Here is a 16,494-nt window from a genome sequence, read left to right as displayed (position 1 = left end):
AGGGACTCTGGTGAGCGAGACACATGAGGGGAAACCTGTGAGGCTCGACCCGTGAGTGGGTTTTGAGACGCGCTCCGTGACGGGAGCTCTGTGACAGGAGTGCCGTGAGGGGGCTCCGGTGAAGGCAGACCCACGAGGCTCCCTGCACACTCCCCGCGGGTCCCGGGCGCGGAGCGGCCCCTCACGGAGCCGCCCCCGCCCCTCAGCCCGGCCAGCGCTGCCGGCGCCCCGGCGAATGCGCAAGATGGCGCAAGGCGCTGCCCGCCCGCCCCCCGCCCGCCGGCGGCCCCGCTCCCTCAGCGCCGCCCCCCGCCCGCCCGGCGCGGCGGCGTGTTCGCGCCGAGGGCAGCACCGCTGAGAGCCGCTTTTCCCCTTTTTTCCCTTTCCTTTTCCCCCCCCCCCTCTCCCGCCCGCCCCACAGCTGGGGGTGGTTCTCGCCTGGCCGCCCTCCCTCCTCCCCTCCCTCCCTCTCTGCCGGCGGGCTGCTCCCTCCCCGTGGGGCGCAGGGAGGCGAGCCCGCCCGCCCGGGATGCCATGGCTCCGCCGGGCTCCGCGCTGCCCGCCTGCCTGCTGGGGCTGCTGCTGCTTGTCTGCCGCGGAGGTAAGAGCCGGGCTGGGCTGGGGGAGCGGGAGGGGGCGCGGACATGGACCTGCTGCCGCCGCGCCCGGCACCGGCGTCGCTCCCCGCGGCCGCTCCGTCCGTCCGTCCGTGCTTCCTGCACTTTGCGTCCCCTCATCACCCCCGATGTGGCCAGGGCATTGCTCATCCCCTTGTCCCTCGCCATCCCCGCCGCCGGTCCCGTTTCCCCTCGCCCGTCCGCGGTCACTCGCAGCCCCGCGCTCTGCCCTTCCCCGTGGCTCGGGGCCGAGCAGCTCCGCGTGTCCCCGCCGGTGCGGCGTGGGGTCCCCGCGGCTCCGCATCCCTCCGCGTTCCTCCGGGAGGGCGAGCAGGGCTCGTGGCTTGGGGCTGCGGCGTCCCGCACCAGCCCATCCAGCGCCTTCATCCCCAGCCCATCCCGAAGTGCTCGCCAGGAGCTGTGCTTCCAGCTGGAAACCTCTTGTGCGTGGGGCTCTAGGGAGGGACGGTGGTGTTTGTGGAGCCCCCACTGCTGGCGCTGGGCAGGGCTGTGGTGGCTGCCGGGGCGGTGGCGTGGCTGGCCATCCCCCCGTGCCGGATCGTGAGAGCCGCCGGGATCGTCCCCGCGGTGCGAGCGGGCGGCAGCGCCCGGCGGACGCGTCGCGTTCGTCAGCAAAGGCTGTGAGAGCGAGAGAAGAGATGCTGGCAGACAAGTTGCGGGGATGAGGGCGAGCAACTTCAGACCTGCAAATATATTGTGCTCTCCTGTAACGTCAGCTCTGTCCGCATTGGTAGCACAGTCCACCTGGCCGGACTACAGAACATCAAAAGAGAGCTTTCCCTGGCCCTACTGTGCACATGTCCTGCGGATAAATGCCAGTGTTTTTCTTCTGCTGGTGATGCATGGTCTAATCTGATAAAGATGCTGTTCTGCAGCAAAATACGCGTGTGCATCCTGTTCTAGTCTCTCTTTAACGCCTTCTAGATAAGGAAAAGTAGGAACTGAGCAACCTGGGCTAGTCTAAGGTGTCCCTGCCCATATCGGGGAGCTGGAACGAGATGGTCCTAAAAGTCGCTTGCAATCCAAACTATTCTGTGTCTATTCTGAATTATTTTTTAAAAGCCCTGTAAGCAGCCCAGCATGCTCAGAGGGAGAAAAGTGTGTGTTAGATTTATCAAAGATTAGCTGCTGGGGTGTTTAGAAGGCAAAGCTGTGGGTTAGTCGTATCATAAATCTCGCCACGTGGTCCGTAGCAACCGCGCGAGGAGGAGAAGCCAGTGTAACTCGCAGAAAATAGAAGTGATCTGTGAAGTGGGTGTAATGAAGCAGGTCTTGTTATTATGTTAAAATTCCTGAGTAGTACTGCGAGGATGATTTAAAAAGTTGTTGTTTGTTTGTTTGTTTTTTTAATGTTTTTTTTTTTTGATGGAGGAAAGGAAAAGAGGTGAATACTTGAAAGCAGAACTTTAGCAACTTTAATTTGTGTCCAGGTTATCGCCTGCTGCTGCTGTCCAAATTGCCCCGTGTGTTTGTTTATGCTGCGCCTTGGCGGGTCAGCGGCTCCTGACTTCGGCGTGTGTTTTGCTGGCCCTGCTGAGGAGTGTTTGGCGACACTTTCAAAGTTTTTTGGTTCTGACGGTTTTTCACCCCCCTTCGTTGGATTTCTGTGCTCTCAGCGTGGCTAACAGCGAGGTAACGTGCGTGTGCGCTGTGCCGAGTTCAGTACAGTCAGTGTCAGTCATTGCCTCGCCGGGGATGCTGTGGCGGAGCAGTGCCGCGCTGTGCGGGACGCGATGCTCCACTCCCAGCCCTGTGGTTTTCAAACTCCCCAAAATGCTGCTCTGGCGACTGTGAGCCAGGCACTGGGAGCTGCTGGTCAGCGTGCGGGAGTGGGCTCAGCAGCGAGACAGTATTTTCTTTTTCTTTCTTTTTTCTTTTTTTTTTTTTTTTAATTTCCTGGAGCTCTTTGTTCTGGGTGGTGGACAGCTTTTGTCTGTTATTGCTGAGCCCGGCATTCAGAGGCAGGCGTAGGATACGAGAGGCTCCCCGGCTCTGCTCAGTAACAGCCTTGGAATTAAACATCGTCATTTATGTTTAAGTAGGCTTAACTTCTAAATTATTGAAGCTATAAGCTTTCACTAATTTCTACTCTGTATGGCTTTGTTGTCTTTTTTCAGATGAAAAGAAAGGGATTGCTTTCTACTAAATTGATGTAATACCCTGTCTTTTTTCTTAATATACATAGAGAGTATCAGGTATCATTTCCCCAGTAACGCTCAGAGACTCGGTATGAAATTCAAGCCCACGTTTGGGCTTCGTCTCTCTCGGGAGTTCAACAGGAGAATCTCAGGACGTGGTTTTCCCGCGTGGAGGCAGCAGGCAGCCCATGAAATGGGGCAGGCATTGCTCAGCCGTATCAGCATGCACCACCTCTGGGACCTGTGCTCAGGGCAAAGCTGGCACAGGGCTGTGAGTGTGCAGCCCCCCGTGCTCATGGCACTCAGGAGCCTGCTGGGGCCATCATGGTGCCAAAAGTAAACTTTGGAAGTGTATAAAGCAAGGTGGGAGAGGGGGCAACAGGACAGGTTGCTCCCCTTCTAATCTGCCCCACCACCCCCTGCCAAGGCTGTTAGAAATATTAAGCTGGTGTAATTGTGCTTCTTCTTGTTACCTGTCAGGCTCTGGATCTGGCACAGAACAAGTTCCCATGCTCACTTAGGAGCTTGAAGAGGGTTCCAGGGGAGAGGATCTGGGCAGAGAATCCCAGATCCAGGATCATTGCTGGGCTCCCCACTCCCTTCCATCATGTTCAGTCCCAGCTTTGGCCCATGTGCTGTCAGCCTGGCACAGGCCAGCATGGTTAAGCTCAACAGCAGCACTGCCTGGCAGAGAGCTGCAAAACTGCCCTCATTTTATTTGTGCAAACGAGAAAGTCTCTCTCCCTCTTTCTGTCTGCCTGAACTTTTTATTTCTGATGTCCTTATTTCTCAAGGGTCCTGTGTCACAGCATGTGAAGTGCCAAGCAGTGAACCCATGCAATGCCAGCCCTTGCTTCACAGACCCTTAGACTCTGCTCCAAAGCCATGGGATGAGCAGATCATGTACTTAATTTTGCAGCCTGCAGCAGATCTGGGACTGAAGATGCTTTTTTCTTGGTCCCTGTTCCCCACAATATTTCATGCTTTGCACTCCTGGGCTTCTGGCCCACGATATTGTCCTTTTATTTAACTAACAAAACAATGCAAGAATCTACCTCTGCAGATTAAGAATTCCCATTTAAATCAATTGTGTATCATTACTCAGAAACAGGAATAGTCCATTCAAAATTATTTTGAAATCACAAACTTATTTGAACTTTACTGGAGCTTTTAGTTTTACAGAGTTTAGAAACTAATAAATTATGTAGCAGGGCTCATGAAAATCTACCCGCGTCTGCTTATCCAAAAGAATATCCAACATTTTGGTTTTGCAAGAAAATAAAAATAATTGTTTGCACATGTTCAGGAGTCATTGGCAAGCTTATAAAACTGATGGTTAAGAAGGCGAACATGTCAATAATTGCACTTTAAGAGAAGAGAGAGGCAAACAGGCGAGTGCACGAGGAAAGCACCGAGCACGCTGATCTGGCCTTGCCATTATATCAGATGTCACCGTTGTATCGCACCCTCCACTCGAGAGCAGCCCAGTCACTTAACAACCCAGACCTGCTCCGTGTTGGTAATTTAAAACCAGAGTTTCAGAGCGGAGTCAAGGATTTGCTGCCTGGTTTTTTTGTTGTTCTTGCACATGAGATTGTGTTGATGAAGCTGATGGCAAGTCAGGGGATGTAGGTCGTGCTGAATGGTTCTGCTGAGCTGTGAAGATGCTTTTGCAGAAGGGTCGTTGCTGCTGAAACCTGAGAGTACGTGAAAAGAGAGAGAAGAGCTCGTGTTTCAAGGCGCTGGTTTTGGAGCGAGCAGGGATCCATGCAGTGCTCAGCTCCTTGTGCTTTCCTCCATCCTGAATTTCAGGGTGGGAGGTGATAATCAGAAGGCATGGCAGGGAGGAGAGAGAGCTGAGTTTGCTTTTTGTAATTGTATTGGTACTAATTGTATCCCCTGGATACAATTAAGAGTTTTAAAGTTTGTCATGCGCAACTTTCCTGCGGAAAGACCTTTCCTTCCTTTTCCTTGCATGGCATCCCTGCCTGCCAGAACTCAAGCTGAAATTCAAGGGCTTGGTGGCAGGGCTGTGTTGGCTGGTGGGGTTTGGCACTGGGGTGCCAAGGCGCCTGTGGCTCTTTTGGCAGCCTTGTGCCATCATGCCAGCCACCATCTCTGATCCACAGGCACTATCACTCACTGAGTGACCAGTCTGTTTCCTGCTGGCTCTGTGCAAGGGCCCAGCTGTGGGGACAGCCACCTCCTTGATGCTTTCCTGCAGCGTCAGGGAATGAACCGGCTGAGAGAGCAGCCTTGGGAGCTGAAGCCTGGCTCTGGCACAGCATTTCCCATCTTGGCTGTGCCTTTGCTCTATGTTTGTGCACGGCTGTTTCCAGCTCTGTGCTTGTGTCGCTGATGCCCTCTGTGGTGAGGCTGTGATCTGGTCAGGGCTGTGAAATACATGGGGAATGCAAATAACAGTGCCTCCTGTGCTCAGCTTACTGCCATGCTCTCAGGATGCCTCGCTGTGGATGGAACTGCTGTGGGTAATTAGCTCAGGAAAGGTCTTTGCCCTTTCCAGCTATACCAACAAGTTTTATCCTGCCTTCTTTAGATATGGGGGAGCCCACAAGGACTTGGGGCTTGTCCTAGAAAGGCTCTTTGTGCTGTGAATGCTTCCAGCTTCCACAGTGCTCAACAAGCAACCTCCTGGGATTTGCTGTCTGGTCTCAAACATCTGAAAATTATTTGGGGCAACTTCTTTGGCTCTTCATGCTCCTTGCCTTCCTCAGCTAAAATCAGTGTCCCCAGTGAGGGCAGTGATGCTGGGTGTTTTTGGGCTCTCCGTCAGGTGGCTGACAGGTTGTGTTATCCCTCTCTGTTAGGAGGTCAGAGACCTCCTGCAATCGTTTAATGAGTGGATGTGGTTTATGCTCCCTGATGGAAAAATTGCTTTATATAACCTCCTGTCCAAAAGGAAAGGGAATAAAAAATTCTGAGCTAGTAAACTTTACTGCCAGCAAGATGTGGGGCCTGTTACAGCCTATTCTCCTCTTCTTTAAATGTAAATTTTCTGGATGCCCTAAAGAGCCAATTTGCACTTTACTGCAGTGCAGTGCTTTTCTCCTTAGGGTCTGGGTCAGGCTCAAGGAGATTTAAGAGGGCAGCAGCTGGATTTTTAGGCTGCCAATTTCATCAGCCTGAAGCTTGTTATAATCTGTTGGAGAACATCTTTCAGGTCCATATATCTCTTCCTTCCATATCCTTCCATTTGCAAAAGGATTTGAATGAAAAACAACCCACCACTGGAAAAGCAGGAGCTATTTTTCATGTTCATGGCCCAACCTGCATCCAGGTTTTTGATCCTGATACTCACCTATGAAATCCCACTAAAATCCTCTGGTCCTGCACATCTTCTTTTGCTTTATTGGAGCAGGACTGGAGTGCTTATCCTTGGTGGTGGTTATGCTGCTGATTAAGGCTTTGTTATGCTGGGAAGAAACACAATAAATCAGAAGGGGGCAAATTTGTGCTGTTGTGAGGCAATTTGCAGGTGGATGTCATGCTGTTGGTGAGATGAGGAAGGAAGCTGGTGCTACCTTGGTCTCCCCAGCACTGCTCCCAGTGATGCTGCACCAGGAAAAGTGAGATGGACCCAACTACTCCCACAACATCTCGCCTTGCCACAAGCTCAGAGCGGGCCGTTGGCAGCTTATTTCATCCCTCTGTGATTAATGTTCCCTGTCTAGAACAGGAGTAATAACACGGGCTTCATCTGTCAGGACCACGTGCTCCCAGGGCAGGGATGGCCCTGCTGGCTGCGGGTCTGGATGGGCTCCAGGAGGATGAGCCAGGATGTGACTGAGGTCCTTGGCGATGGATGTCACCGCTAATTGGAGCGGTGACATCAGTCACTGAAGCACAGGAGGGGAAGCCAAAATCATGTTTCCCAAATGGAAAAGGACAATACAGGGGTATAAGCAAGTTCTTTTGAAGCCCTGAATGTGCATCACAGTGTCAAGTAAAAAATAATTAAACTTATTTTTTTTTAAATGTACTTCAAAGTGTCTTTTAAGCTTCCCATTAATTCGAAGTTCTTTCTCTCAGCGCTAAATAAATCTCTTGGTTCAAAAGCACAAGTGCTAATTGGTTTCTCTGAGTATGCCTGGCTTGCTTGATCAATAGGGGAAGTAGTTTTTGTTAAATATTTGCACATATAGTCACATATTATATTGCACAGGGAGATGGTAAATGTTTCTCAAAAGGAGACTTGTAGAATGAGGGTTCCAGTCATTTTCTTGTGGCCTTTATGTCAGAGCTAATCACGCTTCCTCCCTCCATCCCTTTGCAGAAAGCAAAGCAGTTTTCCCTCACGCGCTGCCGGCGTCGAGACGAGCGGGCTGTTCAGCTGCCTGCCTGACACCCCGGCTCCAACTGCAAACTTGAGCTGCCACGAGCAGAGTTGTACAGTTCCTGCCTGGAGCAGGGAGTGGCTGTGAGCCATGCTGCCTTGCAGTCGTTTTGGGAGGTGCCTGGGATGTTGAGTGGGATTAGAGGGGTTTGGATACACAGGCAGCTGCTGGAGAGGGATGGGACTTTCAGACTCCCTGAGTGAATGTGCACGGCCTCAGCAATTTCCTTGCTAGCTCTCAATTAATTGCACTTTTACTATTTCCATGTGCCTTTGGAGTGTCGTTTACTTCCAACTTTGCAGCATCATTTCTGTGCCTCACTGGTAACCACAGTCAGTTCTTTATGTTGATGGAATTGGGTGGGTTCCTCTCTCCCACCATTGCCTCCTTATCCTGTCTGTGCTCTCCCTCTGGCTCCTCTGAGCTGATCTCTAGAGCAAACACCAGAAACCTTCTTATCCCACCATGGAGATTCCTCTGGGAGCATCTGTCCCTTTGTCTCTCATCCTGAGCATCCTGGGAATGGAGGACTCTGTGTTCAGAGTTTGCCTTTGAGACAGATGAAAAACAGAGCTTGGCTTCTCCCAGATCCCCAGATGGGGTGATCTAGCTTCTCCCCATGCATCTGGTTAGTTGGTCACCTGGCCCTGAAACTCTGGGAAGAAGGCAGCAAGATTTCTTCAAGGTCTGATAAGCATCCCATGAGAAAAACCTGAGCTGAGTTGGAATTTGGGTGCTTCTGGACACTGCAAGGTGTCTGCAGGTAACAAACCAGTTGCACAGTGTCACACCTCAAGGCACAGTCCTGCTCTTGAGTGCAGCCCAAGGAGACCCCAGGACCAGTGTGTGTCCCCACTCCAGCAAGTGTCCTCAGACACACCGGTCCTAATTACAAACATCATCACTCCTGCAGTTCCAGCAGCCTGGAGTGAGGATGCAGACCGAATGTTTATGGAGGCAAACATGATTATCTCCAATCACAGGCCTTAATGATGGTTGTTATAATGACAGCAATTGTGGGAAGGGCATGTAATTATGTTGATTCTTCCTTTTATTGTACATATAATAATAAGCTGTTTTATCTAAGAGTACAGGGGTGCTGGGGAAAGATGGGGCATTTATTTAATTATGGATTTTTTTCTGATTGCGCATTAGGCTAAATCCTGAAATCTTCATTTTTCTGGAGTCACAAGTCCCTCTTGGCTCAGTATGAGGATGCAAGGGTCCTTATTCTACCTAACTCACCAGAGCACCCACACAGGGAACGGGGCCCCAGCATGGTGTTGAGACTCTGGCCACTTTGCAGAAAAATGCAGAGCATTCATCTAATTCCTTAATTTTCACCAAAAAAAAGTAATTGATGGGTTTGTGCTGGCTGCAGTCTGACTTGCTCAGAGGACCCCAGGGCTATCTCATAAAAAAGGAGTCACAGTGAGCGATAGATCACCGAGATGGCTGGAGCTAGCCTGACATTTTAAGACTTAATGGGTTAATAAAGTGTGTGTTTTAGGTGCCTGTCACTAAGTGGGGTTTGTCCATTCCTTGCACACACTCATACCTCGCTGGCAGTACCTTTGGCCTGGCCCTGCAGTACCACTGCTGTCTTTGTCTGCTCCGTCCATCTGCCTCGGCTCAGGTTGCACTCAATGTTTATCCCCCATAATCCAATTTAAGTTGCCGTAGAAAGCAGTGGGGATTTACAGAAAGAAAGGAAAAAAAAAATCTCACTGGGTTTGCAGAGCAGAAAAGACAGACTTTTTTTCTTCTCTTTCTTTAGTGTAACTGCCTCTTCTCATCTCTGTTATTCTTGCTATGCATTAAGAGTCTGCCCTCCACCCTGCTTTTGAGCCTAATGTGGGGGGATCCTGTCCTTGATGGGATCTGTATGAGGGACAGGTATTACAAAGCCTGTGCTGTGGCTGGTGTTTGCCAAGAGATATTGCTTGTGTGCATCCCAATTCTGAGTATCTGTGGAGTTGGTTCCCCTGAGCCTGCCAAAGAGGAAAGAAGCTGTATCACAGGTTGGGAAACCCCCACCTTGAAGGGCCAGTGCAGAAGTGAACTGTTGGAAAGGCTCTCTCCATATTTGGATGAAAATGTAGTTTTCTTACTCTGCTGGAATTTCTTCACCATTGCTCCTCTTTAAAAAAACCCACTACACCTCCATCTCTGAATTTATAGCCTTCAAATATCTATATAACTCCCATTTCTTGGTCTCTTTTTGTCTTTCATATGTCTGCATATATTTTGGCCAATCTTTAAGCAATAGTTCTATTTCTGTCATCTTCTGTAGAGTCTGATCATGACTGTAGGGCAAATTATACCCTCAAAAGGTGTGCTGTGACCAAGTGAAGCATAACGTGCCAAAGACACAGCATTTAAATGTTCTTGTGGCAAAAGAAGTAAATTAGGACGTATCTGTGTCATGGGAAGTGAGGGTTTGCCTATTGTTGGTACAAATTCTGCAATAACTTATCTCTCGTGGACATCGTTTAGCGTAATTGCTTTGCAAGAAACCTTTTGTGTGGCTGAGCCGGAACATTGTGCATTTGTATTTTGGTGCTTAACTTGCTCTTCATTAAGGGCTGAATAGCACCGTGCTTTGCCTGTTACAGCGTGAGAGAGACCAAAGCAACAGAAGGGCACGGTGCTGCGTGCGAGAGGCAAACAGCCTCCTGCTCTGCCAGGCGGGAGGAGTGTCGGGAAGATGCCGCTGGCAATATGGTCTGGATCGGGAGCTGCTGCTCCCCCCTTCACCCCCGCCGGCTGTGCTGCAAACGGGTCTGGGGCACGGCACAGCCCCTCTGCCTGGTTATGTGGGGAGAGGAATGGCTTTCCAGCGCTGGTGTGCACTTCTGCTCCCGGGCTGGGAATGGATGATGCCCTGTGGTTGTGCACGTTTTAATTGTCTAATGCTGCACACCTGCAATGGGAGGTGAAGAGGCAATCTTCAGGGCAGTATGGAGAGGAGCTAGGGTTTGGCAAGCTGCTGGAGGGGTGTGCCTGCCTGTCCCCTTCATGGAGCCTCCAAAGGCAGCCTTGAAGGACTTTGCCTGTGGTTATGCTTTAAGAAATTGTACCCTGAGGTTCAGGGAGTAAAGTCTTGGGAGGCAAAGCCTGCCTCCTGTGGGTTTTGTGTTTCTCAGAAACACTTGCGCTTTGTAACACATTCAAAATGTTTCAATCATCCCGTTTCCTGCCATAGCAGTTGACTCCTGCTGCTGCTCCTGGCCATGCTGCTGACTCTGCCCTACTCTCTCCATTTTAGATTTTGGCCGTTCCTCTGAGCTGGCATTTGTTGTGGAGCCTAGCGATGACATAGCCGTGCAGGAGCAACCCTTGATCCTCTACTGCCAGGTGGAGGGCATCCAGCCCATCACCATCACGTGGCGGAAGAATGGCGCGATGATCGTGGACAGTGAGAATGCCTTCATGCTGGCCAACGGGTCCCTCTACGTGTCCCGCTTCCAGAGGGTCCGCGGAGACGGGTCCTCGGATGAAGGCGAGTACGACTGCATGGCACAGAACCACTACGGGCTGCTGGTGAGCCGGAAGGCAAAGATTCAGGCAGCAAGTAAGTACGGACACTGTCCCCCCCCCACCTCACAGGGCAATCCCACACGGGGCACTGGCTTTGCTGGGAAGCAGGAGGGCAACATGGTGGGTGCTGGTTTTTTGTGGAGCAGGGATTAAAAAGAGGGAAGAAAGAAAAACCCTGGAACTGGTGTCAATATCTGGCTGGCATCTAATCTGCGTAGCTGTCCAAATGTGAAAGAAGAGCTCATCAGCTTTCTTGGGTAGAAAACTAAAAACCACCTTCTAACAGCAAATTCTCTGTGTTGGAGGTGTAAGTTACATTAAAATCATGTGGTGAAGTGGTCTGTGGTTTGTGTATCTCCTGCGGTGAATTTGGAAGCCCCTTTGCTGTGCAGCACAGCTGGGCTCTGCTTGGCAGGCAGCACTTCCCAAACCATAGGCAAAGACCTCCTGGAGGTCATGGTATCTTTCATTTTGTTATTTAATGCTGGCAGTGTAGAGGCAGCAAGGTTTTATTTACTGCCCAGCATGGCAGTGCCTTTGGGGGCAAGGCTACCAACACCAGACAGATTGTCTGATGGGGGAGCCTGGAGGAGGAGAGACATGAAAATGCCAGTGAGGGAATGAAATTTAAAGGTGGGGGAGAAAGAATTCCAGGGCAGGCTGTGACTCCAGCTCTGTGCACTACCTGACATTGCCCTGGCCAGAGCAGTTGGTCCTGTTGAATCTCCTGGTTCTCCCTTGTCAGCTCTGGTTGCTGGCTGGTGTTTGTCCCAGGACTGACACCCAGCAGAGCTAGGGGGTCCATGGTGGTTTCTGTCTCTGTTGTGTTGGTGGCTCTCTTTGCCCAGAGACTGTCTGGGGGCTCTGGGAATGCAACCACTCATCCTTTTTGCATTCAACCAGAAGTTGCTGCTGGATGTAATTTCTGTGTGAGTGTGAGGATAGGTGTGTGGTACAACCGTGAGACCTGGCAGAACAATGGTTTGTTAAGTTTTGCTGAAGAGTTCTCCAGCTTGTTTGGCTACCGCTCTTGTTTCTGTGCAAGCAACTTATTAATGCTTCTGTTGCAATTGCAAATGTCACCATGATTTTTTGGTGCAAAGCAGAAAAAGTTTAGGGCAAAGCCTGGGGCTGAGGTCTTGTCTGCATTTCCCAAACTGGGGGGCCTTTTGGAACGCTGCCGCCCGCTCCCCGCAGTGCCAGGGCCGGCTGGCAGCCCACCAAGGGAACACTCCAGCCCTTGTGTATAACAATTCTGAGTACATGAAGTGGCCATCTGCAAACCTAGCTTTTCAGGAGTGTAAGAAGTGACATTGTCCAGGAGCCAAGGGCTTTGGGGCTTTGCCAGATTAGCAGCTGGATCTCAGACTTGTCAGTCTTGTGGTGCTAAACCTTGGAGCACTTTTGGTGAATGGCTCTGGCATTTATGAGCTGGAAGCCGACTCATGCACAAGCACAATGCCAAACTTCTTGGACCTGTAAACTGGAGACATGAGAGCCAGAGGAATTACCTTTGAGATTGTAGATTGTCAATAAACACTGTTATCTTGGCTCCCACATCAATATGTATGTGATGTGCTGTGTGTCCCTGAATAGTGTTTCCTTTTGTAGCCATAGTTTCACATGAATCAAAATAAAAAAGGGATCATGTTGAAAATGCTCTGGACTCTATTCTAGCTTCAGGCTTGGTTTGTTGCCAGCCCTGAGAAGAGGTCTGGGTGAAGCCAGCACAAACAGGCCCCCCTTGTAACACCCCCCCCCCCCACCTCCCCAGCCCTGATGCCACAGGTGCGTGCAGATAATGGGAATAAAACAGGATGTTGTGGGCAAATGTAACCTGCTGCTCAGGGCAAGCTCCCCTGCTGTGCCTGAGCCGCAGGAACACACACTTGCATTTAGGACCCTGCTTAATCTTAGATGAAATCTCCTGAGAATGAATCACAGTTGTACCCTGAGCCCCCAAGTCTCCGGGTGGTTACACACAAGAGACAGTGATTTTCTTTGCTCCAAGTCCCAATCAGCAAGTCAAAGGAGAAGGGTAATCACCCCCATTTTAGGGACCTTTGCATCGAAGGAATGGGTGCTGGCTGCCTGGAAGGGAAAAAAACCCAAGTGCTAAGCAGACCTTTGCGGAGCAGAGTAAATACTGCCGGTGGGTAAAACCTCATCCCACTGCTGATCTCTTCTTCCCTCTGAGCCTGACATCTGAACACAAAAGCAAAGGAGAAATAAAAACCTTTCACAAACAAAAATCTTGAAAGTTGATCAAGGCCATGCTACAGAGGAATAAAAGAGATCTGACAGAGCGGAGCCCCTCGAGAGCTCTGTTGCACTTTTCGCTGTCTTCAAAGGCAGGCTGTTAGTCTCGTATCACCGTTACAGACCCTGGCTTTGTGTTATTGCTTGGAATATAATCTTCTTGGCTTGGAGGAATGTACATATTTGCATTCAGGAAATGTGGGCTGGATATCATATTTTTATGTTTCAAATTTACTTCAACACTTGGCATTGAGTAAAATTTAACTGGAAGAATATGCTGCTCTCAGCCACTGCGCGTGCAGCCCTGATGGGCTCAAGGTGCTGGCAGTTTCCTCACCAAGTGGGTGCATCTTAAACCCTTCCTCCTAAAAATTAACTCATTAAATTGATTTCATTAAATTCCAGGGTATTTCTGTATGTTGCCCTTATTAATCAAAGATACTTAGTGGAAGGAAGCGGACCTTGGGTGGTTTGTGGACTGGCTGATCAGGTGCTAAAAACATTGATAATATTTTTGTAGTGTAACTTTTTTTTTTTAACAAGCATAAGTGTGCAAGAAGCCTACGTGTGACTGAGCTGAGCAGGGAGGCCCTCAGCATTTCTACCCTCTGCCTAACACCCCAGTTGGAATTCTTTCATTTGCTGTTTCTGTGTCTGTTCAAACCCTGATGTGTTAGTTTAAAAGGTTGTGGAATGCAACATATTTTTATAATCTGATCAGGTTATTGAATACAGATCTTTTCTGTCTCTCAATGACAGTTTCGTAGTTTCGCATGACTCCGAGCTGTCTTAATTAAAATCAGTTTCATAGTCAGAGTGTTCTCTGGAGGCACCGCTTGGCAGTGTTTTCACAGGTCTCTGAGGAGCTGGATTTCCCTTATGCATGCCAGAAGCTGAACATGCTTTGGCTCTCTGTGGATGAAGATGCCCTCTCAGCAATTTTAACACTCAGAGTCCACTCCTCAGGAAGGTGGGCTCCCCAGAGCACAGCCACCTTTCTTCTCATCACCGCCCTTTGCTTAACTGGGCCTCACTTGCTCTGATCGTGTCATCTCATGGCATTTCCAGCTCTTTTTGCCAATGCTGTAATTTGATGGACCTGGCTCCACATCATCATAAATCACAGCCCAGCCAGTGAGTAAGACCCATTGATTATATCACTCAATAACAAGCAGTTACCACTAATTGGAAATCACCATCAAACTGGGTATCAGATCAGGCTCTGCACGTATCCAGCCTGAGAGTAGAAATTTGCCCTGTTTGATCTGATGCTTTTAAAAAGCCCAAAAAACAAAACAACAAACAAACAAACAAAAAAAACCCACACCAAAAAAAAAAAAAAAGGAACAAGGGGAATTAAGTCAATGGTGCAATTTACAGCCAAAGAGATTTCCTGAAGTTTGGTGAATTGGACCTGACCAGTATTTGAAGTACTGCAGGACCTGATAATACCTCTGGACAGATCTGAGCTTGTAAAGACATTTTCTTCACTAACTCTTGCTGCAGGGTGGCTGGTTTGTAGTTAAGCATAGCAGCACACATCCATGTGCATTTCTCTTCTCCCTCACCCTCTTTCCTTCTGCATCCTGTCCCAAATTTTGTTCTTCCATCCCATTGTGTGTGGCTGTCCATGGCACTTACCCTGCCAGCAGGAGAGCAGGATTGATAGCTTGGGCAGGGCAGATGCTGTGACTTCTCTCTGCATTGATCCCTGCAGACAGCAGCAGCAGCTCCCCTGGCCCTGGGGACAAGCCTGGGGACAAGCATGCTGTCCCCACTGGCCACTGTGGCCTCGAGGCCAAAGTTCTTTGGGTCATCAGCAAGACATAGAAGTGGGAGGGCTGGTGCACATGCAAACTTGCAGGCTGGTTTCCCTGCCAAGCTGTGTGGCTAGGGGAGGAGGCTGGGAATCCAACCGGGATTTTAAAGCAGCAAAGATCTTCCCATCGTTTCAGCTCCTCTGCACAGAATATATTCAGGGTTTAACCTGCAGCCCCCTTTCCAGGCTCTGGGGTGGTGGGAAGAGCTGCTGAGCCCAAATAATGGCAGCATTTATAAGAGTGTAGAGACAAGAAGGAAGTCTAAAAGGATTAGGGAGAGACAAAGGGGGCTGATTATTTTATGGGTCACAATACAAGGCATTAGAGTGAGATCACAAAGGGATGTAATTACAAAAGAAGGCCATACTGGGGGGGATCAAACCAGGATTAGAGTGGGAAATGTTTTTACACAGTTTTGTTCCACTCATTATGAAGTTAGCATTTTAAATTAAGGTTTAAATAAGGTGGCACCAAAGTTGTCACCAAGGTATTTCCTGGGCAATGCCACTGTTTGGATGCAGATTGGGAGTCTCAGCTCAAAACATCAAGGCAGACCTTAAACACGTGGGTTTGCTGTTGGTTGCCTGTACAGTATCAGTGTTGTCAGCAGAGCCCTACCTATGGCTTGTGCTTAGGACAAGTTAACCTGGTTTTGCAGTTGGAGGTGGAATGAATGCTTCTGTGACTCTTGTTTTACTGGTGCAAAATGTGCTGGAGGTAAAGGTCTGCCCTGGTGTCAGTTACAGCTCTGGACACATCTTCCTTTTACTCCCAGGAACTTTTTTGCTAATGGTAATTTGAATTTTATTGCAGTTTAACTCTTGGTGTTACATTCCAAGTTTCCTCCATCCATAAACTAGATTTTTCCTCCCCTGTTGTGGCTCTGCTCATATTTATTGCCCTTTCTTCTCCACTGCTTAGCAGAAGGGCTCAGCCCTAATGCCGGTGATGTTTCTATATTGTCTGTGCTTCGAGTGCTTATGGCAAGCCCTGAGCAAATTCTGGGCTTGCAGCAGTGGCTCTCAGAGGGAATAATACCCATGAGGAATTACTAAAGGAAAAAAAAAGAAAGCAAAAGAAATTAAGTAAAGCAGAAACACTGTGAGAGGTTTCCAGGAGATGGATATGATGGGTGAGTGGGTTATTTCCCTCCATCAGCTCTTTTGGCTGCCCCTAGGACATGCTGGCTCACGTGATGCTGCCTCTCACATCTGTACTGCTGCAGTACAGTTGGCCCTGTGTGTGCTGCAAAACAAATGTACAAATATAGGAGTCACCAGGGGAAAATTGGAGATTTGAGTGGGAATTTTAGTAGATTTGCAGGATTAAAAGAGTTTGTCAATTACCACCCACTGCATTTCAGCGTCTGCATGTAACAGCCAGGATTCATCCTGAGACTTGAGCATATTATAAGACCATATTTCTTTTGGCTGCTCATTTCTTAGCAGTGTGATAGTTATTTAAATATCATCTTGCACTTCTTTCCAAGGCTTCTAACATGGATGCGCCAACCTTAGCTCCGGCAGCGTTATCTCTCATACAGGGGGTTTGCACTGCAGGCAGTAATGTCACTTAGTCATTTATAGAAAGCTCAGGGGAAATATATCAGAAGAATTTCATTAATGGCAGCACTGTTGAGTTATTTGTCTCAATTAACTCTTGGAGCACAGCTGAGGAAGTTCTGACATCTCTGCAGCCTGCACCTGCAGTATGAGGCAGTTCTCTGCTTTTTTTTTAAGGTGGG

At 49.4% G+C, this 16,494-nt stretch overlaps 1 protein-coding gene across 1 annotated transcript in view; it reads left to right on the top strand.

Annotated features, from left to right (window-relative positions):
- The first annotated feature begins 384 nt into the window (after positions 1-384).
- The window catches only part of IGDCC3 (immunoglobulin superfamily DCC subclass member 3), a 100,309-nt gene continuing 84,199 nt past the window's right edge, over positions 385-16,494 (top strand). The window contains exons 1-2 of the mRNA XM_064388719.1: positions 385-601; positions 10,400-10,705. Coding sequence (XP_064244789.1) covers positions 535-601; positions 10,400-10,705 — 373 coding nt within the window. The 5' untranslated portion in view covers positions 385-534. The remainder of the gene's footprint in view (positions 602-10,399; positions 10,706-16,494) is intronic.

The sequence above is a fragment of the Passer domesticus genome, chromosome 14 (assembly GCF_036417665.1).
Source record: "Passer domesticus isolate bPasDom1 chromosome 14, bPasDom1.hap1, whole genome shotgun sequence".
NCBI lineage: Eukaryota > Metazoa > Chordata > Aves > Passeriformes > Passeridae > Passer > Passer domesticus.
This window is presented reverse-complemented; position numbering and strand designations above follow the sequence as displayed.